The 24,825-nt window shown below is 46.1% G+C and overlaps 1 protein-coding gene across 1 annotated transcript in view; it reads right to left on the bottom strand.

Annotated features, from left to right (window-relative positions):
- Nucleotides 1-897: 897 nt before the first annotated feature.
- Nucleotides 898-24,825, bottom strand: part of RBP4 (retinol binding protein 4) — a 35,873-nt gene continuing 11,945 nt past the window's right edge. The window contains exons 4-6 of the mRNA XM_077455193.1: nucleotides 22,656-22,762; nucleotides 14,725-14,937; nucleotides 898-1,154 (exon numbers count right to left, since the gene is read on the bottom strand). Of these exons, the coding sequence (XP_077311319.1) occupies nucleotides 1,132-1,154; nucleotides 14,725-14,937; nucleotides 22,656-22,762 (343 nt within the window). The 3' untranslated portion in view covers nucleotides 898-1,131. The remainder of the gene's footprint in view (nucleotides 1,155-14,724; nucleotides 14,938-22,655; nucleotides 22,763-24,825) is intronic.

Below are 24,825 nucleotides of genomic sequence, written 5' to 3'. Positions count from 1 at the left end.
ATTTCCCGACCAACTGGGCCGGAAGGACCTAATCCGATCATGTGTAGAGCATTTTCATCGGACCAAGTGCCACGCATGCTCAGATCAAATTCCTACATCAAAGCTATTGGCTACTAGCCTGAATGTAGTCCCATCGTAACGAAATTACGTCATCACGTTCTGAAAGATCGGATTTTTTCGCCAACTTGGCCCGACCGTGTGTATGCAACAGTTTTGGACACAATCCGTCGGACTAAATCCGACGGGCAAAATCCGACGGATTTGGTTGGCAAAATCTCCGACCGTGTGTACGTGGGCTTAGGACTGGTAAGCTGGAATATATTACATTTTGAGGTTTAGATACCTTTAAAAAAAAAATAGCACTGCCCGAGGGCCCCATGCCACTAGGGGGCCCAATCAGGGTTGCCAGCCTCAGTAAAATCAGGGACAGTATGTAAAAATGTGTTGTTTTTTTTTACATCTGTCTCTGAAATGTCCCTTACCAACATTCTTTTGGTCTAAAAATCCAGAGATTATAGCTGTCCCACCTCTCCAGTACCTTCTCAGCCAATAGAAACATGTCTGTGTATACTGTGTGATTGTATACTGTGTGTGTGTTTGTGTATACAGTGTGGCCCCATAATCTCTGATTGCCTGGGGGCCCCATAATCTCCTATTGCCCGGGGGCCCCATGAGTTGTCAGTCCGCCCCTGGAGGTATGTATTTGTAGGATGGGACTTGCAGTCATTTCCATCTGTTGCTTGAAAATCTTTAAGCTGCCTATGAAATGTTATATAATGCCCCACCTACCGTACGAGAGAACATTTCCTATTCAGTCATCAAAGATTAAGATTTCAGGCCATCTTAAATTGCACCAATAAATAAAATGCAGGAACATAAAGGAACGAATAAATCGAATGGTTTTAGAATGTATGTGTATATTTATTGCTTCACACCTGGAAACCTAAATCATAGACATAATGAAAGGTGCCCACAGATTGCTTTCTGAAGTGCTATAAACATTATACAATTAAACCTTGTATAAAATATGTACATTGGTGCTATAAATCATCCATTGGGTGCCTCAGATCCGAGGTCTATTAAAGGTTCATAATAAGATGTTGTAGTGACTTTCTTCTTGTAGATGGGAAATCACCAGCTGTTATTGCAGACACCTGGAATTAGACAAGACAGGTAGGTTAACCACAAAACATACAGTAGGTAGGTTCTTTATGTGTTTGGCAGATGGCTGACGGCGGATGTTATTTTTGGTTCATTTTGTAAGGTATCTTTCACACTGGCAGTGGTGTCTACTGCCTCCTGAAAAGGGATCTATGGTGGATTGCCTTTCAGGAGGTGGTAGTAGAAATGCCTTTGTCATTATGGGGTTCTGAGTGTAGGTTAACCACTTCAGCCCCGGAAGATTTTACCCTCTTCCTGACCAGAGCACTCTTTGCGCCGTTTTAACTGACAATTGCGCAGTCGTGTGACGTTGCACCCAAACAAAATTTACGTACTTTTTTCCCCACAAATAGAGCTTTCTTTTGGTGGTATTTGATCACCTCTGCGGTTTTTATTTTTTGCGCTATAAACAAAAAAAGAGCGGAAATTTTGAAAAAAAAAGTAATATTTTTTACTTTTTGCTATAATAAATATCCCCCAAAAATATATAAAAACGTTTTTGTTTAGGCTGATACCTATTCTTCTACATATTTTTGGTAAAAAAAAATCAAAAAAATCGCAATAAGCGTATATTGATTGGTTTGCGAAAAAGTTATAGAGTCTACAAAATAGGGGATAGTTTTATGGCATTTTTATCATTTTTTTTATTAGTAATGGCGGTGATCTGCAATTTTTATCGTGACTGCGACATTATGGCGGACAGATTGGACACTTTGACACTATTTTGGGACCATTGTCATTCATAAAGCGATCAGTGCTATAAAAATGCACTAATTACTGTGTAAATGACACTGCAGTGAAGCGGTTAACCACTAGGGGGCGATGAAGGGGTTGAGTGTGTCCCAGTGAGTGATTCTAACTGTGGGGGGGGTGGGCTTCCAGTCACATGACAGCGTTCCCTGCTTCCGATGACAGGGAACAGTGATCTCTGTCATGTCACAAGGCAGAACGGGGAAATGCCTTGTTTACATAGTCACTTCACTGTTCTGCGGCTTTGTGACGCGATCGCCGGGAGACCGGCGTACATCGAGTCTGCCGGTCCCATGGGCACGGTCACGGGGTAGCAAGCGCGGGTGCCTGCTAGCCCCGCCAATTAAAGGGGATGTACAGGTACGCCCATTTGCCCACCGCTGCCATTGTGCTGACGTATATCGGCGTGCAGAGGTTGGCAAGTGGTTAATGAGAAAAAAATGAATTTAAACATCTGTAGTATCATAACTATACATAACAGAATAGATAAAAGTGGAGGGGGGGGGGGGGGGGGGGGTCTGCATACTTTATGAATGTGCTGTTTATAAAAAGGCTACTGACTCTTAAAACCTTTAGGGCCAGTTCACACCATAGAAACTCAGTTCAAATGCCTTTCAGATGCTTTTTTGTATTCGTGTTTTTGATGTGTTGAGGTGCTTTTTTCCCCCTTCTTATTTCATAGGCTGGGTTCACACTAGTGCGACTTGGATGTGGGTTTCCCTGCATGGAATTTGCATGACAGGAGATTGTGACCGTCTCCCAATGCAGCCGGTTCACACACCACCCTTGTGGCTGCAGAGCGCATTGCACACGAGTCCTGTGCGTCTTTGGCTCAGTTTCAGAGCCGAATTCAGATAAAATTTGGCTCTGATTTGTCCCTGAAATGGAGAACAGGGACACACTGGACCCCCTGCTGCAAGCTGCATCCAGCTTAGATGTGAACCCAGGCTTAACTTTAAATAAGGACATGTGTGTTCCAGTGCGCTTTTGGTGCATTCTGGTGCCTTCCAGTGAATTTTTGATGCATTTTACAGTGTTCCAGCACAGTCAAGTGCAGGAAAAATGCAAGCGGGTTCTACTTCTTCTTTTTTTTTTTTAAACAGGAACGCACTGAAACGGCAAGCACTAGCCTGAACTATGCCATAGAAGACCATATAACTTACTTTCCATGCATTTTTTATGCAGAAAAAAAACGCACTGGACTGCATGTGGTGTGAACTGGCTCTTAAAGATTTAGCCCACGTTCACATTGGAACGCTTTGACATGCTATTGCCGGCAACAGTCCCATCCTCCCCTGAAGTGGGACTGCATTGCTGGTTTGAAAGCGTGCGAGTTCTTCCAACCCGACCCTCAATGTGAACCTGGGCTTACTGGACATTTTGACTGTTCTCCTTTAAAATAAAATCTGTAGTGCCAGCAGCCATTTAAAAATTGATATCAATATTCACAAAAATAAAATGGAATCAAGAATGTTTGATAATTGGTTTAGTATCACTTTTAGATTTAAGAATGTTTTTGGTAAATATTAATGTGTAACTCCACTTTCATGGGGAAACAAAAATAGCAAATAAAGAAAAAAATAGTATAGTGTATACAACTGTGACACAAGTCATGTTGTAATTAAATGTTATTAAAAATGATCTTTCCCTTTCAATCTGCAGCTCTGTAATTTTCTGAAAATGTAATGCAATATGGCTACCTGGAGTTGTTCTGTATGTGTACAGAACGCCTCCCCAGAAGCATCATTTCCTGCTTGTGTGATTGGCTTACAGAAGTCTACACTAAGATAGATACAAATCAGATTTCAGGCATCCCCTGCTACAAAATATGTCCTTTTTGGTGAGAAACTCCCCAATATGAAATCACGTCTAAAGGGATGCAGGCCAAGCAGCTTTCCTTTTTAGAGCCCTGCAGATGCCGCAGCTGATTGATAATTAAGAAACCACTCCCATTAGACTCACTCTGGACAGAGGCACAGACAAACACACATGGACTACTTCAGAATAACAAAATATAGGAATCTGCAACAAAGTTTGTTATAATCCTTGCAATGTACATATATCATCCAGAGGGGAATTTTTTTTTTTCTCAACAAAAGTGGAGTTACGCATTAACCACTTAAGGACCGGGCCAAATCCTTCTGCCCCCTTAATGACCAGGCCATTTTTTGCGATACAGCACTCCGTCGCTTTAACTGGGGCGCTGTATCCAAACAAAATGTATGTCCTTTTTCCCCCACAAGTAGAGCTTTCTTTTGGTGGTATTTGATCACCTCTGCAGGTTTTTTTTTCCGCTATAAACAAAAAAAGGCTGACAATTTTGAAAACAAAACAAAACAATATTGTTTACTTTTTGCTATAATAAATAGAAAAAAAAGGAAAACAAATTTCTTCATCAGGCCGATATGTATTCTTCTACATATTTTTGTTAAAAAAAATCGCAATAAGCATATATTGATTGCTTTGCGCAAATGTTATAGCATTTATAAAATAGGGGATAGATTTATGGCATTTTTATTATCATTTTTTATTTTTACTAGTAATGGCGGCGATTAGTGATTTTTAGCGGGACAGCGATATTGCAGTGGACAGTTTTGACACTTGTTTGGGACCATTGACATTTATTAAACAATCAGAGCTAAATATAGCTACTGATTACTGTATAAATGTCACTGGCAGGGAAGGGATTAATGCTAGGGGGCAATCAAGGGGTTGATTGTTTCTAAATGTGCAGTGCAGTGACTAGAAGAGGAGACAGGTCGCTGTATCTAATCACTAGGAACAGATGATCTCTCTATCCTCCCCTGACAGAACGGGGATCTGTCTGTTACATACTCTTAGCCCTTGTACACTCGGTCGGACATTCCGATGGAAAATGTCCGACCGGACCGTGTTGTCGGATAATTTGACCGTGTGTGGGCTCCATCGGACTGTTTCCATCGGAATATCCGACGGACAAAGTTTTAGAGCTGGGCTATAAAACTTTCCGACAACATGATCCGATCGGACTTTGATTGTGTGTAGAGAATTCCGATCGGACAAGGTGCCACGCATGCTCAGATCAAATTCCTAGACCAAAGCTATTGGCTACTAGCCTGAACCTAGTCCCGTCGTAACGAAATAATGTCATCACGTTACGTACGATCGGATTTCCTGACAACTTTGTCCGACCGTGTGTATGCAACACAAGTTTCGGCCAAAATCCGACGGATTTTGTTGTCGGAATGTCCGACCGTGTGTACAAGGGCTTACAGATTACATTACTATATGAAATGATTTCATATCTCTTTTGTCCCTAGTAGTTTGTCAAATGCCCTGCATGTATGTGTCATATTATATATTATATACTGTTCTTTCTGCCTGGAAACTTGAGAAAGTCCATGGCAACCAAAAAGTGTCCCTTTTCGTCAAAAGGGGTTTTAGACCAGCTAGAAAACAGCGATAGTAAATTAGAACACTTGCAGAATTGAGCAATAGTGAGTCGCGGGGAAAGTCATTTTATTACAATTATTATATTATTATTTTTTAAAATTATTTATTATATTATAATATACAATTTAGTGTTTCAAACTTTATTACCGTATATACTCGAGTATAGGCCGACCCGAATATAAGCCGAGGCCCCCAATTTACCCCCAAAAAAACTGGCAAACTTATTGACTCGTGTATAAGCCGAGGGTAAGACATGCCTGTCCATCCCTGTGTGTGTGTCCGTCCATCCCTGTGTGTCCGTCCATCCCTGTGTGTCCGTCCATCCCTGTGTGTCCGTCCATCCATCCCTGTGTGTGTGTCCATCCATCCATCCATCCCTGTGTGTGTGTGTCTCCATCCATCCATCCATCCATCCCTGTGTGTGTGTGTCTCCATCCATCCATCCATCCATCCCTGTGTGTGTGTGTCTCCATCCATCCATCCATCCCTGTGTGTGTGTGTATCCATCCGTGTGTGTGTGTGTGTGTGTGTGTGTGTGTGTGTCCAGCCTACCTGTGTCCCGAGCCTTTGTCCCGAGCCTCCGTCCCGTGCCGAGCCTCCTTGCCTCCGTGCCTCGCCGCCGTGCCTTGCCTCCGTCCCGTCCCGTCCCGTGCCGTGCCTTGCCTTGCCTCCGTCCCGTGCCCTCTTCGTTCGTCGGCGCCTCGGCGGCCATTGTAAAATTCAAAAGCTGCGCCGCCGCCTTCGCCTGTGATAGGCGGAACACTGAATTTCCCAGCAGCCTGTGTTCCGCCTATCACGTACATCGTATCATCCTCGTCCGTAGTACGAGGATGATACGATGTCGGTGATAGGCGGAACACAGGCTGCTGGGAAATTCAGTGTTCCGCCTATCACAGGCGAAGGCGGAGCCGGAGGCGCGGCTTTTGAACTATAGAATGGCCGCTGTCTGTCTGCTCGACACGCTGATCGAGCGGGCAGACAGCGATGACTCGAGTATAAGCCGAGGGGGGCACTTTCAGCCTCAAAAAAGAGGCTGAAAATCTCGGCTTATACTCGAGTATATACGGTATACCTGGGATGTCTACTAGACTCTTTTTTTTTTTTGGAAAATTATAATTTCTTTTTATACAATACATATTATAACAAGCCACACAACGTGGGCTGCAACCGGCCACAAACTTGTTGGTACACTACAGAAAAACAATACAACATAAAAGTTCTCACAGAAACTTGTGGTACACCCTCCCCCCCTAACTTTGCCCAGACAGGTACACAAACGTTCCTGGCAATGGACACAAGGATACAATTCCGCGGCTCCCCCGTGATGTTCTCCGTGGAATGGTTACGCTCTCGACCCCCCCGCCCCATAGTGACATGGTTTAATTAAGGAGAGTTACCCATCCCCAACTGTGCAGTGTGCAAATTCTTCAATCACTCACTAATCTTCTAGCCCTTCAAGACAATCGCCCTTCCGTGTTATCTACAGAGGATCTTAGGTTATGTCCCAGTGTGGTTAATCTGATACCGTGTCCATGGAAGCCATCAAGCCATCCACCCCCCCAAACCTTCTCTACTAGACTCTTGTTTAGACAGATTTAAGTTTGTTATTACTAAGAATTACAGGCCTACAATATAAAACGCCACATTTCTATGCAAAAAAATGGTACCACTTTGAGACACAAAAACCTGACATAATCATAACGCCAGGTTGGCTACAGTGGATGTAAACCTGATTCATGAAATTTGACCTAGGCAAATACAGTGGTGTGAAAAAGTGTTTGCCCCTTCCTCATTTCCTGTTCCTTTGCATGTTTGTCACACTTAAGTGTTTCGGAACATCAAACCAATTTAAACAATAGTCAAGGACAACACAAGTAAACACAAAATGCAATTTGTAAATGAAGGTGTTTATTATTAAAGGTGAAAAAAAATCCAAACCATCATGGCCCTGTGTGAAAAAGTGATTGCCTCCCTTGTTAAAACATACTATAACTGTGGTTGTCCACACCTGAGTTCAATTTCTCTAGCCACACCCAGGCCTGATTATTGCCACACCTGTTCACAATCAAGGCATCACTAAGGCCTCATGCACACGAGACGCAGTTAAACGCGCGTTCAGATGCAGTTGGACAGTTTTTTCAACAGCTCCTGAACTCATTCAATGTTATCCTATGTGTCCATGCACACAGTCTCGTTTTTTTCCGTTTTTATGCAGTTGCGTTTAATCTCGTTTTTCCAGAAGCAAAAAAATGCGTTCAGAAGCAAAAATTTCCACGTTTCAGACGCAAAACGCGACAAAACGCGGCAAAACGCCGCTACCGCGTTTAGCCGCGTTTAGCCGCGTTTGCGTTTATATGCGTTTTTAAAGGTGACCTTTTTTTTTACATTAAAAATCTCAAAAATGATTGCAAATGATGAAAAACCATTAGAAAAATATTTTAAACAATTGCAATTGCAAGTGGACAATCCACAACTTGTGGCAAGTGACATGGCAGGTGGCAAGTGGACAATCCACAACTTGTGGCAAGTGACATGGCAGGTGGCAAGTGATGTGGCAAGTGGACAATCCACAACTTGTGGCAAGTGACGTGGCAGGTGAAGTGGCAAGTGACGTGGAAAGTGGACAATCCACAACTTGTGGCAGGTGACGTGGCAAGTGACCTGGCAGGTGACGCGGAAAGTGACCTGGCAGGTGACGTGGCAAGTGGAAAATCAACAACTTGTGGCAGGTGACTGGCATGTGACGTGGCAAGTGGACAATCCATAACTTGTGGCAGGTGACGTGGCAAGTGACGTGGCAAGTGGACAATCCACTTGTGGCAGGGGACGTGGCAAGTGACATGGCAAGTGGACAATCCACTTGTGGCAGGGGATGTGGCAAGTGACGTGGCGAGTGGACAATCCACAACTTGTGTCAGGTGACGTGGCAAGTGGACAATCCACAACTTGTGGCAGGTGACGTGGCAGGTGACGTGGAAAGTGATGTGGCAAGTGGACAATCCACATCTTGTGGCAGGTGACGTGGCAGGTGACGTGGAAAGTGGTGTGGCAAGTGGACAATCCACAACTTGTGGCAGGTGATGTGGCTGGTGACGTGGCAAGTGGACAATCCCCAACTTGTGGCAGGTGGCATGGCAGGTGACGTGGAAAGTGGACAATCCACATCTTGTGGCAAGTGACGTGGCAGGTGATGTGGCAAGTGACGTGGCAAGTGGACAATCCACAACTTGTGGCAGGTGACGTGGCAGGTGATGTGGCAAGTGATGTGGCAGGTGATGTGACAAGTGGACAATCCACATCTCGTGGCAAGTGACGTGGCAGGTGATGTGGCAAGTGACGTGGCAAGCGGACAATCCACAACTTGTGGCAGGTGATGTGGCAAGTGATGTGGCAGGTGATGTGACAAGTGGACAATCCACATCTTGTGGCAAGTGATGTGGCAGCTGACGTGGCAAGTGACGTGGCAAGTGGACAATCCAAAACTTGTGGCAGGTGACGTGGCAGGTGACGTGGCAAGTGACGTGGCAAGTGGACAATCCACATCTCGTGGCAAGTGACGTGGCAGGTGATGTGGCAAGTGACGTGGCAAGTGGACAATCCACAACTTGTGGCAGGTGACGTGGCAGGTGATGTGGCAGGTGATGTGACAAGTGGACAATCCACATCTTGTGGCAAGTGACGTGGCAGCTGACGTGGCAAGTGACGTGGCAAGTGGACAATCCAAAACTTGTGGCAGGTGACGTGGCAAGTGACGTGGCAGGTGACGTGGCAAGTGAAGTGGCAAGTGGACAATCCACATCTCGTGGCAAGTGACGTGGCAGGTGATGTGGCAAGTGACGTGGCAAGTGGACAATCCACAACTTGTGGCAGGTGACGTGGCAGGTGATGTGGCAAGTGACGTGGCAGGTGATGTGGCAAGTGATGTGGCAGGTGATGTGACAAGTGGACAATCCACATCTTGTGGCAAGTGACGTGGCAGCTGACGTGGCAAGTGACGTGGCAAGTGGACAATCCAAAACTTGTGGCAGGTGATGTGGCAAGTGACGTGGCAGGTGACGTGGCAAGTGACGTGGCAAGTGGACAATCCACAGCTTGTGGCAAGTGACATGGCAGGTGGCAAGTGATGTGGCAAGTGGACAATCCACAACTTGTGACAGGTGGCGTGGCAGGTGATGTGGCAAGTGGACAATCCCCAACTTGTGGCAAGTGACGTGGCAAGTGGACAATCCAAAACTTGTGGCAAGTGACGTGGCAGGTGATGTGGCAAGTCACGTGTCAAGTGGACAATCCACAACTTGTGGCAGGTGACGTGGCAGGTGATGTGGCAAGTGATGTGGCAGGTGATGTGACAAGTGGACAATCCACATCTTGTGGCAAGTGACGTGGCAGCTGACGTGGCAAGTGACGTGGCAAGTGGACAATCCAAAACTTGTGGCAGGTGATGTGGCAAGTGACGTGGCAGGTGACATGGCAAGTGACGTGGCAAGTGGACAATCCACAGCTTGTGGCAAGTGACATGGCAGGTGGCAAGTGATGTGGCAAGTGGACAATCCACAACTTGTGACAGGTGGCGTGGCAGGTGATGTGGCAAGTGGACAATCCCCAACTTGTGGCAAGTGACGTGGCAAGTGGACAATCCAAAACTTGTGGCAGGTGACGTGGCAAGTGACGTGGCAGGTGATGTGGCAAGTCACGTGTCAAGTGGACAATCCACAACTTGTGGCAGGTGACGTGGCAGTTGGACAATCCACAACTTGTGGCAGATGACATGGCAAGTGACGTGGCAGGTGATGTGGCAAGTCACGTGGCAAGTGGACAATCCACAACTTGTGGCAGGTGCCGTGGCAAGTGACACGCTAAATACAAGTACACTGCAGCTCTCACAGCTGCTGCTACTCACTCTGGTCTCACAAAATTGCTGAAATAGTTAATTTTTGAGCTGGGGAGGGTCTATGATGTTAGCTTAACTAAACGCTTCTAGACGCAAACGCGGTAAAACGCGGTAAAACGCCACTAAATTGCGGTAAAAATCGTGTCAAAACGCACGTTTCTAAACGCCGGTTTCAACATGTGTCCAGCAGCGTTTGCATCTGCGTCTCGTGTGCATGAAGCCTTAAATAGGAGCTGCTTGACACAGTAAGGTCCACCAGAAGATCCTTAAAAGCTACACATCATGCCGAGACCCAAAGAAATTCAGGAACAATTGAGAAAGAAAGTAATTGAGATCTATCAGTCTGGAAAGGGTTATAAAGCCATTTCCAAAGCTTTGGGAATCCAGCGAACCACAGTGAGAGCCATTATCCACAAATGGCGAAGACATGGAACAGTGGTGAACCTTCCCAGGAGTGGCCGGCCGCCCAAAATTACCCCAAGAGCGCAGCGACGACTCATCCAAGAGGTCACAAAAGACCCCACAACAACGTCCAAGGAACTGCAGGCCTCACTTGCCTCAGTTAAGGTCAGCGTTCATGCCTCCTCCATCAGGAAAAAGACTGGGCAAAAATGGCCTGCATGGCAGAGTTCCAAGGAGAAAACCACTGCTGAGCAAAAAGAACATCAAAGCTCGTCTCAATTTCTCCACAACACATCTTGATGATCCCCAAGACTTTTGGGACAACATTCTGTGGACCGATGAGACAAAAGTGGAACTCTTTGGAAGGTGTGTGTCCAAGTATATCTGGCGTAGAAGGAACACTGCATTTCATAAAAAGAACATTATACCAACAGTAAAATATGGTGGTGGTAGTGTGATGGTCTGGGGCTGTTTTGCTGCTTCAGGACCTGGAAGACTTGCCGTGATAAAAGGAACTATGAATTCTGCTGTCTACCAAGAGATCCTGAAGGAGAATGTCCGACCATCTGTTCGTGTACTCAAGCTGAAACGAACTTGGGTTCTGCAGCAGAACAATGATCCTAAACACACCAGCAAGTCCACCACCGAATGGCTGAAGAAAAACAAAATGAAGACTTTGGAGTGGCCTAGCCAAAGTCCTGACCTGAATCCTATTGAGATGTTGTGGTATGACCTTAAAAAGGCCGTTCATGCTCAAACCCTCTAATGTAACTGAATTAGGACAATTCTGCAAAGATGAGTGGGCCAAAATTCCTCCAGGACGCTGTAAAAGCCTCATTGCACGTTATCGCAAACGCTTGGTTGCAGTTGTTGCTGCTAAGGGTGGCCCAACCAGTTATTAGGTTTAGGGGGCAATCACTTTTTCACACAGGGCCATGATGGTTTGGATTTTTTTTCAATAAACACCTTCATTTACAAATTGCATTTTGTGTTTACTTGTGTTGTCCTTGACTATTGTTTAAATTGGTTTGATGTTCCGAAACACTTAAGTGTGACAAACATGCAAAGGAACAGGAAATGAGGAAGGGGGCAAACACTTTTTCACACCACTGTATATCTGTAGTGTTTTCTTATCTCTTTCCAAAGCCCTAAGTCCCGTGTGTTTCTGCTGCTTCGTTCCTCTGTTATCAGCATGATAACTTCTGTCAAGTTCTCCAACAATTGAGATAACACCAGCCTGAAATGTGTGTTGAGGGATGTTGCTATAAATAGATTAGCAGAAAGTTTGTCTTTTCACAGCGCAGCTCTGCACATTCCTTCCTTCCTTTGCCTATGTAATCAGCTGTCTCCCAGTATATGCCAAGAATCCACTTGCAGTGCTGAACAGGAAGAGAAAATCTCTAACTCGATGAGCACTTTCTAATATATACAGCTGCAGACAGCAGATATACAGGTAAAACTTATGTAGGGAGTTTTGTTCAATTTATGTGTATCATCTGAGGCTGTTCACTTCACTGGGTATATGTGAGGGTTTACATCCACTTTAACATAATTTTTACACCAGACTTCAAGCTGCAGTAAAAGATGAAGCCAGTATGGAGCCTGAACCAATAAATGATGGAAATAATTGTATTGAAATCAACTTATTTACTAAGCTCAGTGAACATTTACTTTTCTATGTGAACCATGTCTAGCATGTAGAAGGAGTATACGCAAAGTAAATGTTCACTGAGCTTAGTAAATAATAATTATATCGGTGAGGGTGTCTCGGTAGGGTGCCACATCCAAATTGACTATACAAAGAAAGGGTATCCCCTAAATTTACTTTTAAGGCACTAACATAGTTTCTAGAAACAGCATATTTTATTAAACATAATATATACAATAAAAACAAAGTATATTGGAATGGTTGCAATTACTATGTACAAGGTAAAAAATCACCCCAACGATTGACTGTCAATTTCTCATAGTTAATCCAACGTGTTTCACAGTATCTGTCTCCTTCTTCAGGGCTTTCTATAGGAAGGTCAATCATATATCTACAATATAGTGATAACAAAAAGTCAAACACAAGATATAGAGATAAACTAAGAATGTTATTTTATATCTCTATATATCTTGTGTTTGACTTTTTGTTATCACTACATTGTAGATATATGACTGACCTTTTTATAGACACCCCTGAAGAAGGAGACATAGATACTCTGAAATGCGTCAGAGGAACTAAGAAAAATCTACAGTCAAACGTTGTGGTGATTTTGTACCTTGTACATAGTAATAGCAACCATTCCAATATACTTTGCTTTAATTGTGCATATTATGTTTAATAAAATATGCTGTTTCTACAAACTATGTTAGTGCCTTAAAAGTCAGTTTAGGGGATACACTTTCTTTGTAGATCTTAGTAAATAAGGTGAACTTAATCCAAGTTTATAAATGGACTTTTTTTTAAATAGCAGATGACTGGATTATTGATGTGAATACTGCTGCGCCATATTTACTAAGCCAAGTAATCAGGCTCTACCCCTTTGGTAAATACAATCATGTAAAATGGTGCTTCACAAAATAAAAAGTGAAATAGCGGTAAATAACTTGATTTTATTAGGTTGCGTCTGAGAGGACCCCATCATGACTGTGAAGCTAATACCGGTTTGCCTACAAATTGCCCTCTGTGTGTAAGTTCAGTCTGGTTTTATGGAAGGCGAATTGCCTATTGTGATTTTCATGAATGGTAAAGCTAGGTTTATGGGGCAATTTTATTTGAAAAGTGTTTTTGTTTTTTTAAGTTGTCAAGCTGATGTTCTATAGCTTTATTACTATTTGTGTAATATGAGCTATTGAGGTTAGTAAACGGCTTTTATTATTGTAGCTTATAGTGCACCACAGAAGGAACGAGTGCAAAAAAGTAAAAACAAAACAGTGCACAAGGTAAATCATTTGTCCAATCTGCTGGGTTGCAAGGCTCTTTACATGGGTAAAAAAAAAAACACTCTATGTCCACCTAGCCAAAGCCAGGTAGACTCCATTCCTTCGAGGGACCAGCCAAAGCCAGTCTAACCTAGTACTAGGCATGGGTAGGGAACTAGCATTGAGTTGGCTCTAGGGCAGCGGAGGACCCTACTAAAAGGCCTTGCATGTTCCCCCTCAGTTTTCAGGGTATGCTCAAAAACCCTACAGTCAGTGAGTAAAAAGTGATGATGAATGCAAAATAGGTGGAATAGGGGTCAATGTGCAAGACAAAAGCTGGCCTTCTGGAATGGTATACAGATTCCTCTACTCTTGGTCAAAAGGCCCAGTCCTGGGGGCGGGTGTATAAAAGATCCTTATGAAGGTGCCATGACCATGGTGCCATACGTAGACCCTAATGAGCTTCTCATCTTCAATATGAATGTGCCCATGACTATAGTGCCATACTAAAAGCACAGTAAGCTTTGCATTCTCAATGTGAATGTGCCATGAATATGGTGCCATTCTAAGAACACAAAGAACTTCTCATCCTCAATGTGAATGTGGCATGACCATAGTGCCATACTAAGAACACAAAGAATTTCTCATCTTCAGTGTGAATGTGCCATTACCATAGAGCCATGCTGAAAGCACAGTGAGCTTCTCACTGTTAATGTGAATTTGGGTTGCTTCCTTGGGGCACAAGAATTGCAAGCTATTTCTCCCTGTCCCCTGGCAAGACCAGGTAGACCTATCCCTTCCAGGAGGAACTGAGTGAGCTACATAAGCTCTGGCCTAGTGTGCCAGGTGAAATTCAACCCAGGGGATAAGATAGCCACAGTGCACCTTATACCAGGAAAAATCTGTACTGGTAAATGCTATTTTTCTCATAAACATAAAGGATAATAAATCTCTGATAACAACATAACTATACTTGATCTTAGCTAAAAGGCCACAAAGTAGCAGCTGTTTTTTTCCTCAGCAAAACAGTTGAGATTAGCCTGATTAACAATTAAAAGCACGGAGCTCCATCTTATGGTTGGAAATCATAAATACAAAATATTCATATATATATATAATATAACCTGATTAAAAAGGTTTCTTTTTTTATTTTTATATATTGGTGGTTAAATTATTCTTACCATTTTGAGGGACAATTCTGTATTTTCTGTCCAAGCACAATTCAGACTGCCTTCTTCTGACAATTCTCTGTGCCTCTGGAGTAAGTCCATTTTGACTTCGAGAGAAGATAAAGGAGTAATCATCCAAACAATCTCCGTTGTCACCCATCTCGCGACATGAGTAGACGATGGCATAGTTATCATAATCTGTGTCTACCACCCAGTGATTATCAACTGCACACAGAACAAATAGGATTTACAGGTTAATCTTTACATGCAATGCTAACACAATCATGTAAATTCTGCTGCCTTTCATAAATAACCCCCATAGCATGAATTGGCCCACAATGTAAAAGTGGCACATTTAAGGCCCCTTTCACATGGGGCGGATCTGCTCAGTGGACTCCACTAGCTCAGAGGGGGATGGCTCAGTTGATCGAGGGACCTGTCAGAGCCCCGCTGATTTCTATGGGGAGATCGAACACAAACGAACAGCATGTCCGTTTTCATCAGATCCCATCTGATCGGATCCGCCGGACGGATGACGAACATCTGTCTTGAGAGAATCGGATGGCAGGCGGGTGTCAGCAGACACATCTCCGCTTACATCTGCCTGCCCATAGGAGTCAATGGGTGGCCCGCTTGGATCGGCCTGAAAATGGACAGGCGGATCTGATCGGGCTTATCGTGTGAAAGGAGCCTTAGAACTACCTCATTAATTTGGCATATGAGTCGTCTGAACCAAAAGTGTCACAGATGCCTTATGAATTTGGCGCAACAAATGAACAAGAGGGTGTGCGTGGCATAATTATTACCCAGGTAGCATATGCATTTGCCAAGCCACATGGGATAAAATACACATAAATATTTTTTACAAACCTCTATTTAAATGCTTTGGATGTGGTTTTATAATGCGGCATTAGTTATTATTTTAGAATGCCATAAAGTGGAAGATTGGCAAATGAGTGAGCCCAACAAGGATTTTACTATGGGTTTCCATCACAAAGATGTCCCTAGGCTTTAGGTTCCTAGAGCAAATGGAAGATTACTTTTGGGTCCCTTAATGATAGATCAGTGACCATACATTATACAATTTTCTTATACAATCTTCCTTTAAAGTTGGAGTAAATTGCCATCTCTGACTTGTACCTATAGCTAACCCTATAATAAGGCTTACATATAGGTACTGTATTGTATATATCTCCTAAACCTACACCGTTTAGTTTAGTTTAGTGCCATTAACGGCGGCTCCCCCGCGCATGCTCCGGAGTGACTTTATCGCAGCTCTGGCCACTCACACAGCTGGAGTCCGTGAACCCAGAAGGAAGACCTCCAGCGACCTCCAGTGCTGACAGTGCATCGCTGGAATGCTTTGTTTTTAGGTAAATTTCACATAATGTGCTAGTATGCCTTTACATTTCAGGTCAAAAAAAATAAACACACAATGGTTTACTCCTACTTTAAGTTGACCAAAACTATATAATATGAGGTCAAACCTAAACACTTTCAATTTGAATGTAATCAGGCAGGCCCTTGCACTACATGGTTGAATGTAAAGCTAATGGAAATTGAATAAGAAAATTGCTATGGTTTGGATCTCGGCACTGAATGGTTTACCTCTTGCCTACCACATAAGGCATGTTGCTGCTGCTCTGCTTTTCTGGAGTCAATTGCTCTTGTTAAAGTGGTTGTAAACCCGTGAAAAAAAAACCTGCACGACAAAGGCATAATGCATAGCTCCCAACTGTCCCTGATTTTGAGGGACTGTCGCTGATTTGGAGCAATGTCCCTCTGTGCCTCATTCCTCCTCATTTGTTCCTCATTTTGGTCTGATCTATATAGATATGTATATAAAATGCACTTTTTATCTATCAAAAAGGTGTTTTCCAGCACTAAACCTTTCATCTGATTTCTAAATCGCTGCATTTGTAAATTCCAGGAAGGAATAGTAGTGGTTAAAAAGCACTTTTGGATTTAACCAATCTTGTTTTTTTGTACAATTCTCCTTTAAGAGGACATTGCAAGGGGTGTGTCCTATGCCGGCATACTTTTGCTGATAGGTGTCCCTCATTCACACTTTTTCAAAAAGTTGTGAGGTATGCATAATGAGCTAGTATGCATAGCATACTAACTCATTTTGAAATACTTACCTTAGATCAACCTTAGCCCCCTTACCTTAGCCCCTGCAGTGGTCCCAGTACGCCGCTGTGGCTGGCAACATGTCTCCCGGAGTTATTTCTGGGTATCACGAGCTCTGGTAACGGCACAGCTGAAGAAATGGCACGAGCGAGCCGTTTCTCCAGTGAGCATGTGCCGATGATGTCAGCACATGTTGATACAGTGAATATCTCATAAACGGTACAAGTTTAGGAGATATCCATGGTACCTATAGGTAAGCCTCATTATAGGCTTACCTGTAGATAAAAGTGGTGTGTGCGGGTTTACAATCACTTTAACAAGTTGCACTTAATTCAAAAAACATTTGCAACATTTTTCGTTATGACAGTGAATCATGCCTCAAATTTAGGTAATTCTAATTTGCTCAACTTCAACACATGCGCTAATTCAAAATAAAATTCTGATAGTTTATATCTTATGAAAGCAGAGCTAATTAAAGCCAACATTCTTTTGGCATACAGAAAACGATTTTACTAAGATGTCTCACATGCATTCTAATGCCCTATACACACATTTTTCCAACGGATTTTGCCCGAAACTTGTGTTGCATACACGCGGTTGGACAAAGTTGTCGGAAAATCCGATCGTTCTGAACGCGGTGACGTTCGTTGTGTACGACGGGACTATGTAGAGGCCAGTAGCCAATAGATTTCGTCTCGTAATTTATTCTGAGCATGCGTGCACTTTGTCCGTCGGAATTCTCTATAAACGATCGGAAAAAGTCAGATCGGATTTTGTTGTCAGAAAATTCTAGATCCAGCTCTCAAACTTTTTTCGTTTGAATTACCGACAGAAAAAGTCCGATAGAGCCCACACACGATCGGATTTTCCGACAAAATAATCAGATCGGACTGTTTCCGTCTGAATTTCCGACCGTGGGTACAGGACATAAAAGATGAGCATTGTGCACCAAATTCAAGTAGGAGTTCTAGACAGGTACATGAATTTGGCACTTGCTACTCCATGTTTAAAATACACACGGGACACTGTAGCAAAACCTGTCTGTGCCAGTCTTGAATTCCAGTTACTGTATGGGCACCTTAACACCCATACCTTGTAAATTTGCGTACATGGTGGGCAAGGATTCTGTGATGAGAGCTTGCTTCCTGCGCACTCCCAACCCCCTCGACTGAGCTGCCACAGACAGAACCAGCTTTCTGTTTGTGATTGGGAGCCGGCAGGGCTGCCCAAAGGACATTTTTACCCCAGGTTCAGAAATGCATTTGTTTATTACAGGTACTTATATAGCACTGTCAATTTACGCAGCACTTCACATCTATATTGTACATTTACATCAGTCCTTGTCCTCAAGGAGCTTACAATCTAATGCCGCGTACACACGTAGCAGACTATCCGGCGGACTTAGTCTGGCGAACTTTCCGTTGGACTGTCCGCCGGACTTTCCGAACGAGCTACCTGCCCACACACGGCACTTTTGCGGTGGACTAATACGGCGTACTAAGTCCGCCGGACTATCTGCCCTACTTTTGAAATGAACAGACTCGTCCACACACACGGAGGAAAGTCCGCTCATTTTGAGTGCGTCTTCAGGTCCCAGAGGATGCTGGGACTGTGACATCATAATGGGCGGGGACATCATCCGGTGATGTCCCTATATAAGTTGCCGCACGCAACGTCTCTGCCATTGAGACAGCGACGAGGCAACATCTCCAGAAGAGAAGAACAGAAAAAGAGAACAACAGAAGACGGCGACAGCGGCGACAGAAGACCACCGCTTGTAAAAGAGCTAGAAGAAGGCACGGTGGCCCGACAAGAAGAACCGAAGAGGGGGACAAGAGCCTCAAAGAGGGGGACAAGACCCCCGAAGTCGGAAGAAGAGGGCGGCGGCGGCGAAGAAAGCCGGGCTCCTCCGCTAGTAAAAGAGCTAGCAGAACATAGCGAAGGAGTCCGGCGAGAAGACCCCCGAAGACGGAAAAAGACCCCCGGAGCTGTGCAATAAACTATTTTAACCCTTGTGTGTTGTGGTTTTTTTTTTTTTTTTACTTTTTTTCACAGGTGAGTGGGTAGGGGTACATTGTACCCCATACTCATTCACATAGGGTGGGGGGGCCGGTATCCGGGGGCACGTTGAGGGCACGCGGCCTGGTATGGCTCAGGAGGGGCGCTCGCTCGTCCCCACCCCCTTTGCCGGGTAGCGTGCTCGGATAAGGGTCTGATATGGACCTAGGGGGGACCCCCATGCCGATTTTTTGGTGTAGGGATTCACCTTTAACTCCATACCAGGTGACGGGGCTAGCGACGCCTCCTTCGCTGGCCCCGGCTACCTGGAGATGCGCTCAAAATGAGCTGACTTTTCTCCAGGCGGGAAAAGTCTGTTCATTTCAAAAGTACGGCAGACTGGCACACACATGCCAGGATTGTCCGCCGAAATGCGAGTCCGGCGGACAGATTGGAGCCCACACACGGGGGGATTGTCCGGTGTATGAGGCATTAGGTTCCTAACTCACATTCATACATACACATACTAGTGCCAATTTAGACAGGGGACAAGTAACCTACCAGCATGTCTTTGGAGTGTGGCAGGAAACCAGAGTACCCGAAGGAAACCTATGAAGGCACAGGGAGAACATGCAAACTCCAGGTAGGAAGTGCCATGATTGGGATTCTAATGCCCCGTACACACGAGCGGAATTTCTGACAGAAAAAGTCAGACGGCAACTTTTCATCGTATATTCCGATCGTGTGTATGCCTCATCGGACTTTTTACGTCAAAAATTCTGACGGACCTAGAAAGAAAACATGTTCTATATTTTTGTGACGGAACCAATTCCTATCGGGAAAACCACTCATCTGTATGCTGTTCCGACGTACCAAAAACGACGCATGCTCTGAAGCAAGTACAAGACGGAAGCTATTGGCTACTGGCTATTGAACTTCCTTTTTCTAGTCCCGTCGTACGTGTTGTACGTCACCGCGTTCTTGACGGTTGGAATTTGGTGTGACCGTGTGTACGCAAGACAGCTTGAGCGGAATTCCTTTGGAATTCCGTCGGAAAAACCTTCAGGCCGCGTACACACGCGCGGACTGTTCGCCCAACCTTGTTCGTCAAACAGTTTCGGCAAACAGTCCGCTCAAAATTAGCATGAGCGGACTTGCCCACACACGAGTGGACTGTTTCAGCGAACTGTTTGCCAAACAGTTCGCTCAACTTTTGAAATGAACGGACTCGCCCACGTAAGGCGGAGCCAAGTCCGCCCATTTCGAGCGCGTGTACAGGTAGGCGGGGCCCGCGAAGGAGACGTCGCGGGCTCCGCCGCCTGGAATGGGCTTAAAGGGGAACCCCAACGCCGAAAAAAATCGGCGTGGGGGTTCCCCCAAAGTCCACACCAGACCCTTGTCCGAGCACGCTACCCGGCCGGCCAGGAAAGGGGGGCGAGCGAGCGCGCCCCCCCTCCTGAGCCGTACCAGGCCGCGTGCCCTCAACATGGGGGTGCCTTGGGGAAGGGGGGGCCGCGCGGCCCCCCCCACCCCAAAGCACCTTGTCCCCATGTTGATGAGGACAAGGGCCTCTTCCCGACAACCCTGGCCGTTGGTTGTCGGGGTCTGCGGGCGGGGGGCTTATCGGAATCCGGGAGCCCCCTTTAATAAGGGGGCCCCCGGATACCGGCCCCCCACCCTATGTGAATGAGTATGGGGTACAATGTACCCCTACCCATTCACCTGTGAAATAAAGTACAAAAAAAAAACACAACACAGGGAAAAAATATTTTATTGCACAGCTCCGGGGGTCTTCCGTCTTCGGGGGTCTTCTCGCCGGACTCCTCCGCTATCTTCGTGTAGCTCTTTTACTAGCGGAGGAGCCCGGCTTTCTTCCTCCCCGCCGCCGGCCTCTTCTCCCGACTTCGGGGGTCTTGTCCCCCTCTTCGGTTCTTCTTCCGGGCCACCGCGCCTTCTTATAGCTCTTTTACAGGCGGTGGCCCGGTCTTCTGTCGCCGCTGCCTTCCGTTCTTCTGTCGCCGCCTTCGGTTCTTCTGTCGCCGCCTTCGGTTCTTCTGCCGGGCCACCGCGCCTTCTTGTAGCTCTTTTACAGGCGGTGGCCCGGTCTTCTGTCGCCGCTGTCGCCGCCGCCGCTGCCGCCTTCCGTTCTTGTTCTTCTTGTTCTTCTTCTTCTTCTTCTCCTGGAGATGTTGACTCGACGAGCTCTCCGGCCGGAATGCCAGGGACACGCTCCGCTGCCACTTATATAGTGACAATGGGGCGGTGTCACATGGTATATGTCACATGGGTTGGTCACATGGGTTGATGTCACATGGGGACTATGACATCGTAAGGGGGCGGGGTCACCATGTGACCAACCCATGTGACATATACCATGTGACACCGCCCCATTGTCACTATATAAGTGGCAGCGGAGCGTGTCCCTGGCATTCGGGCCGGAGAGCTCGTCGAGTCAACATCTCCAGGAGAAGAAGAAGAAGAAGAACAAGAAGAACAAGAACGGAAGGCGGCGGCGGCGGCGGCGGCGACAGCGGCGACAGAAGACCGGGCCACCGCCTGTAAAAGAGCTACAAGAAGGCGCGGTGGCCCGGCAGAAGAACCGAAGGCGGCGACAGAAGAACCGAAGGCGGCGACAGAAGAACGGAAGGCAGCGGCGACAGAAGACCGGGCCACCGCCTGTAAAAGAGCTATAAGAAGGCGCGGTGGCCCGGCAGAAGAACCGAAGAGGGGGACAAGACCCCCGAAGTCGGGAGAAGAGGCCGGCAGCGGGGAGGAAGAAAGCCGGGCTCCTCCGCTAGTAAAAGAGCTACACGAAGATAGCGGAGGAGTCCGGCGAGAAGACCCCCGAAGACGGAAGACCCCCGGAGCTGTGCAATAAAATATTTTTTCCCTGTGTTGTGGTTTTTTTTTGTACTTTATTTCACAGGTGAATGGGTAGGGGTACATTGTACCCCATACTCATTCACATAGGGTGGGGGGCCGGTATCCGGGGGCCCCCTTATTAAAGGGGGCTCCCGGATTCCGATAAGCCCCCCGCCCGCAGACCCCGACAACCAACGGCCAGGGTTGTCGGGAAGAGGCCCTTGTCCTCATCAACATGGGGACAAGGTGCTTTGGGGTGGGGGGGGCCGCGCGGCCCCCCCTTCCCCAAGGCACCCCCATGTTGAGGGCACGCGGCCTGGTACGGCTCAGGAGGGGGGGCGCGCTCGCTCGCCCCCCTTTCCTGGCCGGCCGGGTAGCGTGCTCGGACAAGGGTCTGGTGTGGACTTTGGGGGAACCCCCACGCCGATTTTTTTCGGCGTTGGGGTTCCCCTTTAAGCCCATTCCAGGCGGCGGAGCCCGCGACGTCTCCTTCGCGGGCCCCGCCTACCTGTACACGCGCTCGAAATGGGCGGACTTTCCGAGCGGGAACAGTTTGCTCATTTCGAAAGTGGCCTACACACGGGCGGACTGTTCGCTCAAACACAGTTTCAGCGGACAGTTTTTCGGAATTTCCGAAAGACTTTGTCCGTCCAACTGTCCGCTGAAACTGTCCGCTGAAAGCCCACACACGGGCGGACTGTCCGCCCAAACACTGTTCAGCGGACAAGGTTGGGCGAACAGTCCGCCCGTGTGTACGCGGCCTCAGAGTTTATTCCGACGGCAAAACCGCTCGTGGGTACATGGCATAACCGATGACCCTAGTGATGCTGGGAGGAAGTGCGAAATACCATGCAGACACAGGAGAACATGCAAACTTCAGGAAATATTGAGTTATTTTTAGCCACTTTTGCTACACCCAGACTACAATGATTTTTTCACTGTGTTTTGCTTACCTCCTTTTTCAAGATAGGATGCCAGTCCATAGTACTTCATAACAAATTTGGAAGGCTCATCTGTGTCCTGGAAGACTCCCACCATATCAGCGCATACTTCAATAGTGCTACAAACAAAACACAAGTATATCTAAAGTTATACCACTAAACCTGAACTCCAGGCAACCAAATAAATATAGCCATGAAATAAATATCATATATGCAAGTTGTTTTACCTGCCAAAGGATTTGTATTTCTGTTCGCTCCTAATAATAATAATTCATAATTCCCCTTTGCGATTAATAAAGTATTCTGAATCTGAATAAGATTTACACAGCCTTTCCACATAGCACAGCCCTATCTGGTAAAGCCAGGGATCTACCGGTACATTTTTCTCTGTTGCAGCTACGTAACACTAAAGCCTCGTACACACAATCAGATTTTCCGCATACAAAACGTCAGACTTTTGTCCAAAGTGCATGTGCCTGAAACTTTTCTTGCATACAAAAGGCACACAATTGTCGGCCAACAAACACGAATGTTGTAACGTACTACATGGCTTTTCAGCTCTTTAGCGCCACCCTTTGGGCACCTTCTGCTAATGTCATGTTTAGTGAGCATTGATTCTGAGCATGCGTGTTTGTACTTTGGACTTTTGTGTGACAGACTTGTTTACACACGATCGGAAAATCTAAAAACAGACCGTTGTCCATGGAACATTTATAAGCCTGCCATCCAACATTTGTCCGTGGGAAATCCAACAACATTTGTCCGATGGAGCATATAAACGGTCAGATTTTAGGCCAACAGTCTGTCAACACACAATTCCCGTTGGAAAATCCGATGGTGTGTACGAGGCTTAAGGCCTCATACACACTATTCGATTTTCTGCAGTTTTTTGTATTCAGATTTACTAAACCATATAATATGAGATCAAACCTTAAAGGCCCATACACGCGATCAGAAAATTTGAAGTTAAATTTCATCTGATGAACGATCTGACGATTTTCTAAATTGTTAGTATGCTGCTTTTGACAGCTGATTACGAATTTTCATCAGACAAAAACTGGATGTTCTGGCCCCAAAATTTTTGTCTGATGTGACCACAATGTCTGATTTTCTGTTCATTAGTACGGTTTTCGGCCCAAAAAAATCTGAAGAGCGAGACTAAGCATGCTCAGAAATGAAAGAACACATACAAAACAATTCAACACATTACCGTATATACTCGAGTATAGGCCGACCCGAATATAAGCCGAGGCCCCCAATTTACCCCCAAAAAAACTGGCAAACTTATTGACTCGTGTATAAGCCGAGGGTGAGACATGCCTGTCCATCCCTGTGTGTGTGTCCGTCCATCCCTGTGTGTCCGTCCATCCCTGTGTGTCCATCCATCCATCCCTGTGTGTGTGTGTGTCCATCCATCCATCCATCCCTGTGTGTGTGTGTCTCCATCCATCCATCCATCCATCCATCCCTGTGTGTGTGTGTCTCCATCCATCCATCCATCCATCCATCCCTGTGTGTGTGTGTCTCCATCCATCCATCCATCCATCCATCCCTGTGTGTGTGTGTCTCCATCCCTGTGTGTGTGTGTATCCATCCATCCCTGTGTGTGTGTGTGTCTCCATCCATCCATCCATCCATCCGTGTGTGTGTGTCTCCATCCGTGTGTGTGTGTGTGTGTGTGTGTGTGTGTGTGTCCAGCCTACCTGTGTCCCGAGCCTTTGTCCCGAGCCTCCGTCCCGTGTCGTGCCTTGCCTTCGTCCCGTCCCGTCCCGTCCCGTGCCGTGCCTTGCCTTGCCTCCGTCCCGTGCCCTCTTCGTCGGCGGCCATTGTAAAATTCAAAAGCCGCGCCTCCTCCCTCGCCTGTGATAGGCGGAACACTGAATTTCCCAGCAGCCTGTGTTCCGCCTATCACGGACGTCGTATCATCCTCGTCCGTAGTACGAGGATGAGAAGATGCCCGTGATAGGCGGAACACAGGCTGCTGGGAAATTCAGTGTTCCGCCTATCACAGGCGAAGGCGGAGCCGGAGGCGCGGCTTTTGAATCATAGAATGGCCGCTGTCTGTCTGCTCGACACGCTGATCGAGCGGGCAGACAGCGATGACTCGAGTATAAGCCGAGGGGGGCACTTTCAGCCTCAAAAAAGAGGCTGAAAATCTCGGCTTATACTCGAGTATATACGG

Source organism: Lithobates pipiens, unplaced genomic scaffold, assembly GCF_037356315.1.
Source record: "Lithobates pipiens isolate NorthernLeopardFrog02 unplaced genomic scaffold, aLitPip1_a1.2 Scaffold_25, whole genome shotgun sequence".
NCBI classification, from domain to species: Eukaryota; Metazoa; Chordata; class Amphibia; order Anura; family Ranidae; genus Lithobates; species Lithobates pipiens.
This window is presented reverse-complemented; position numbering and strand designations above follow the sequence as displayed.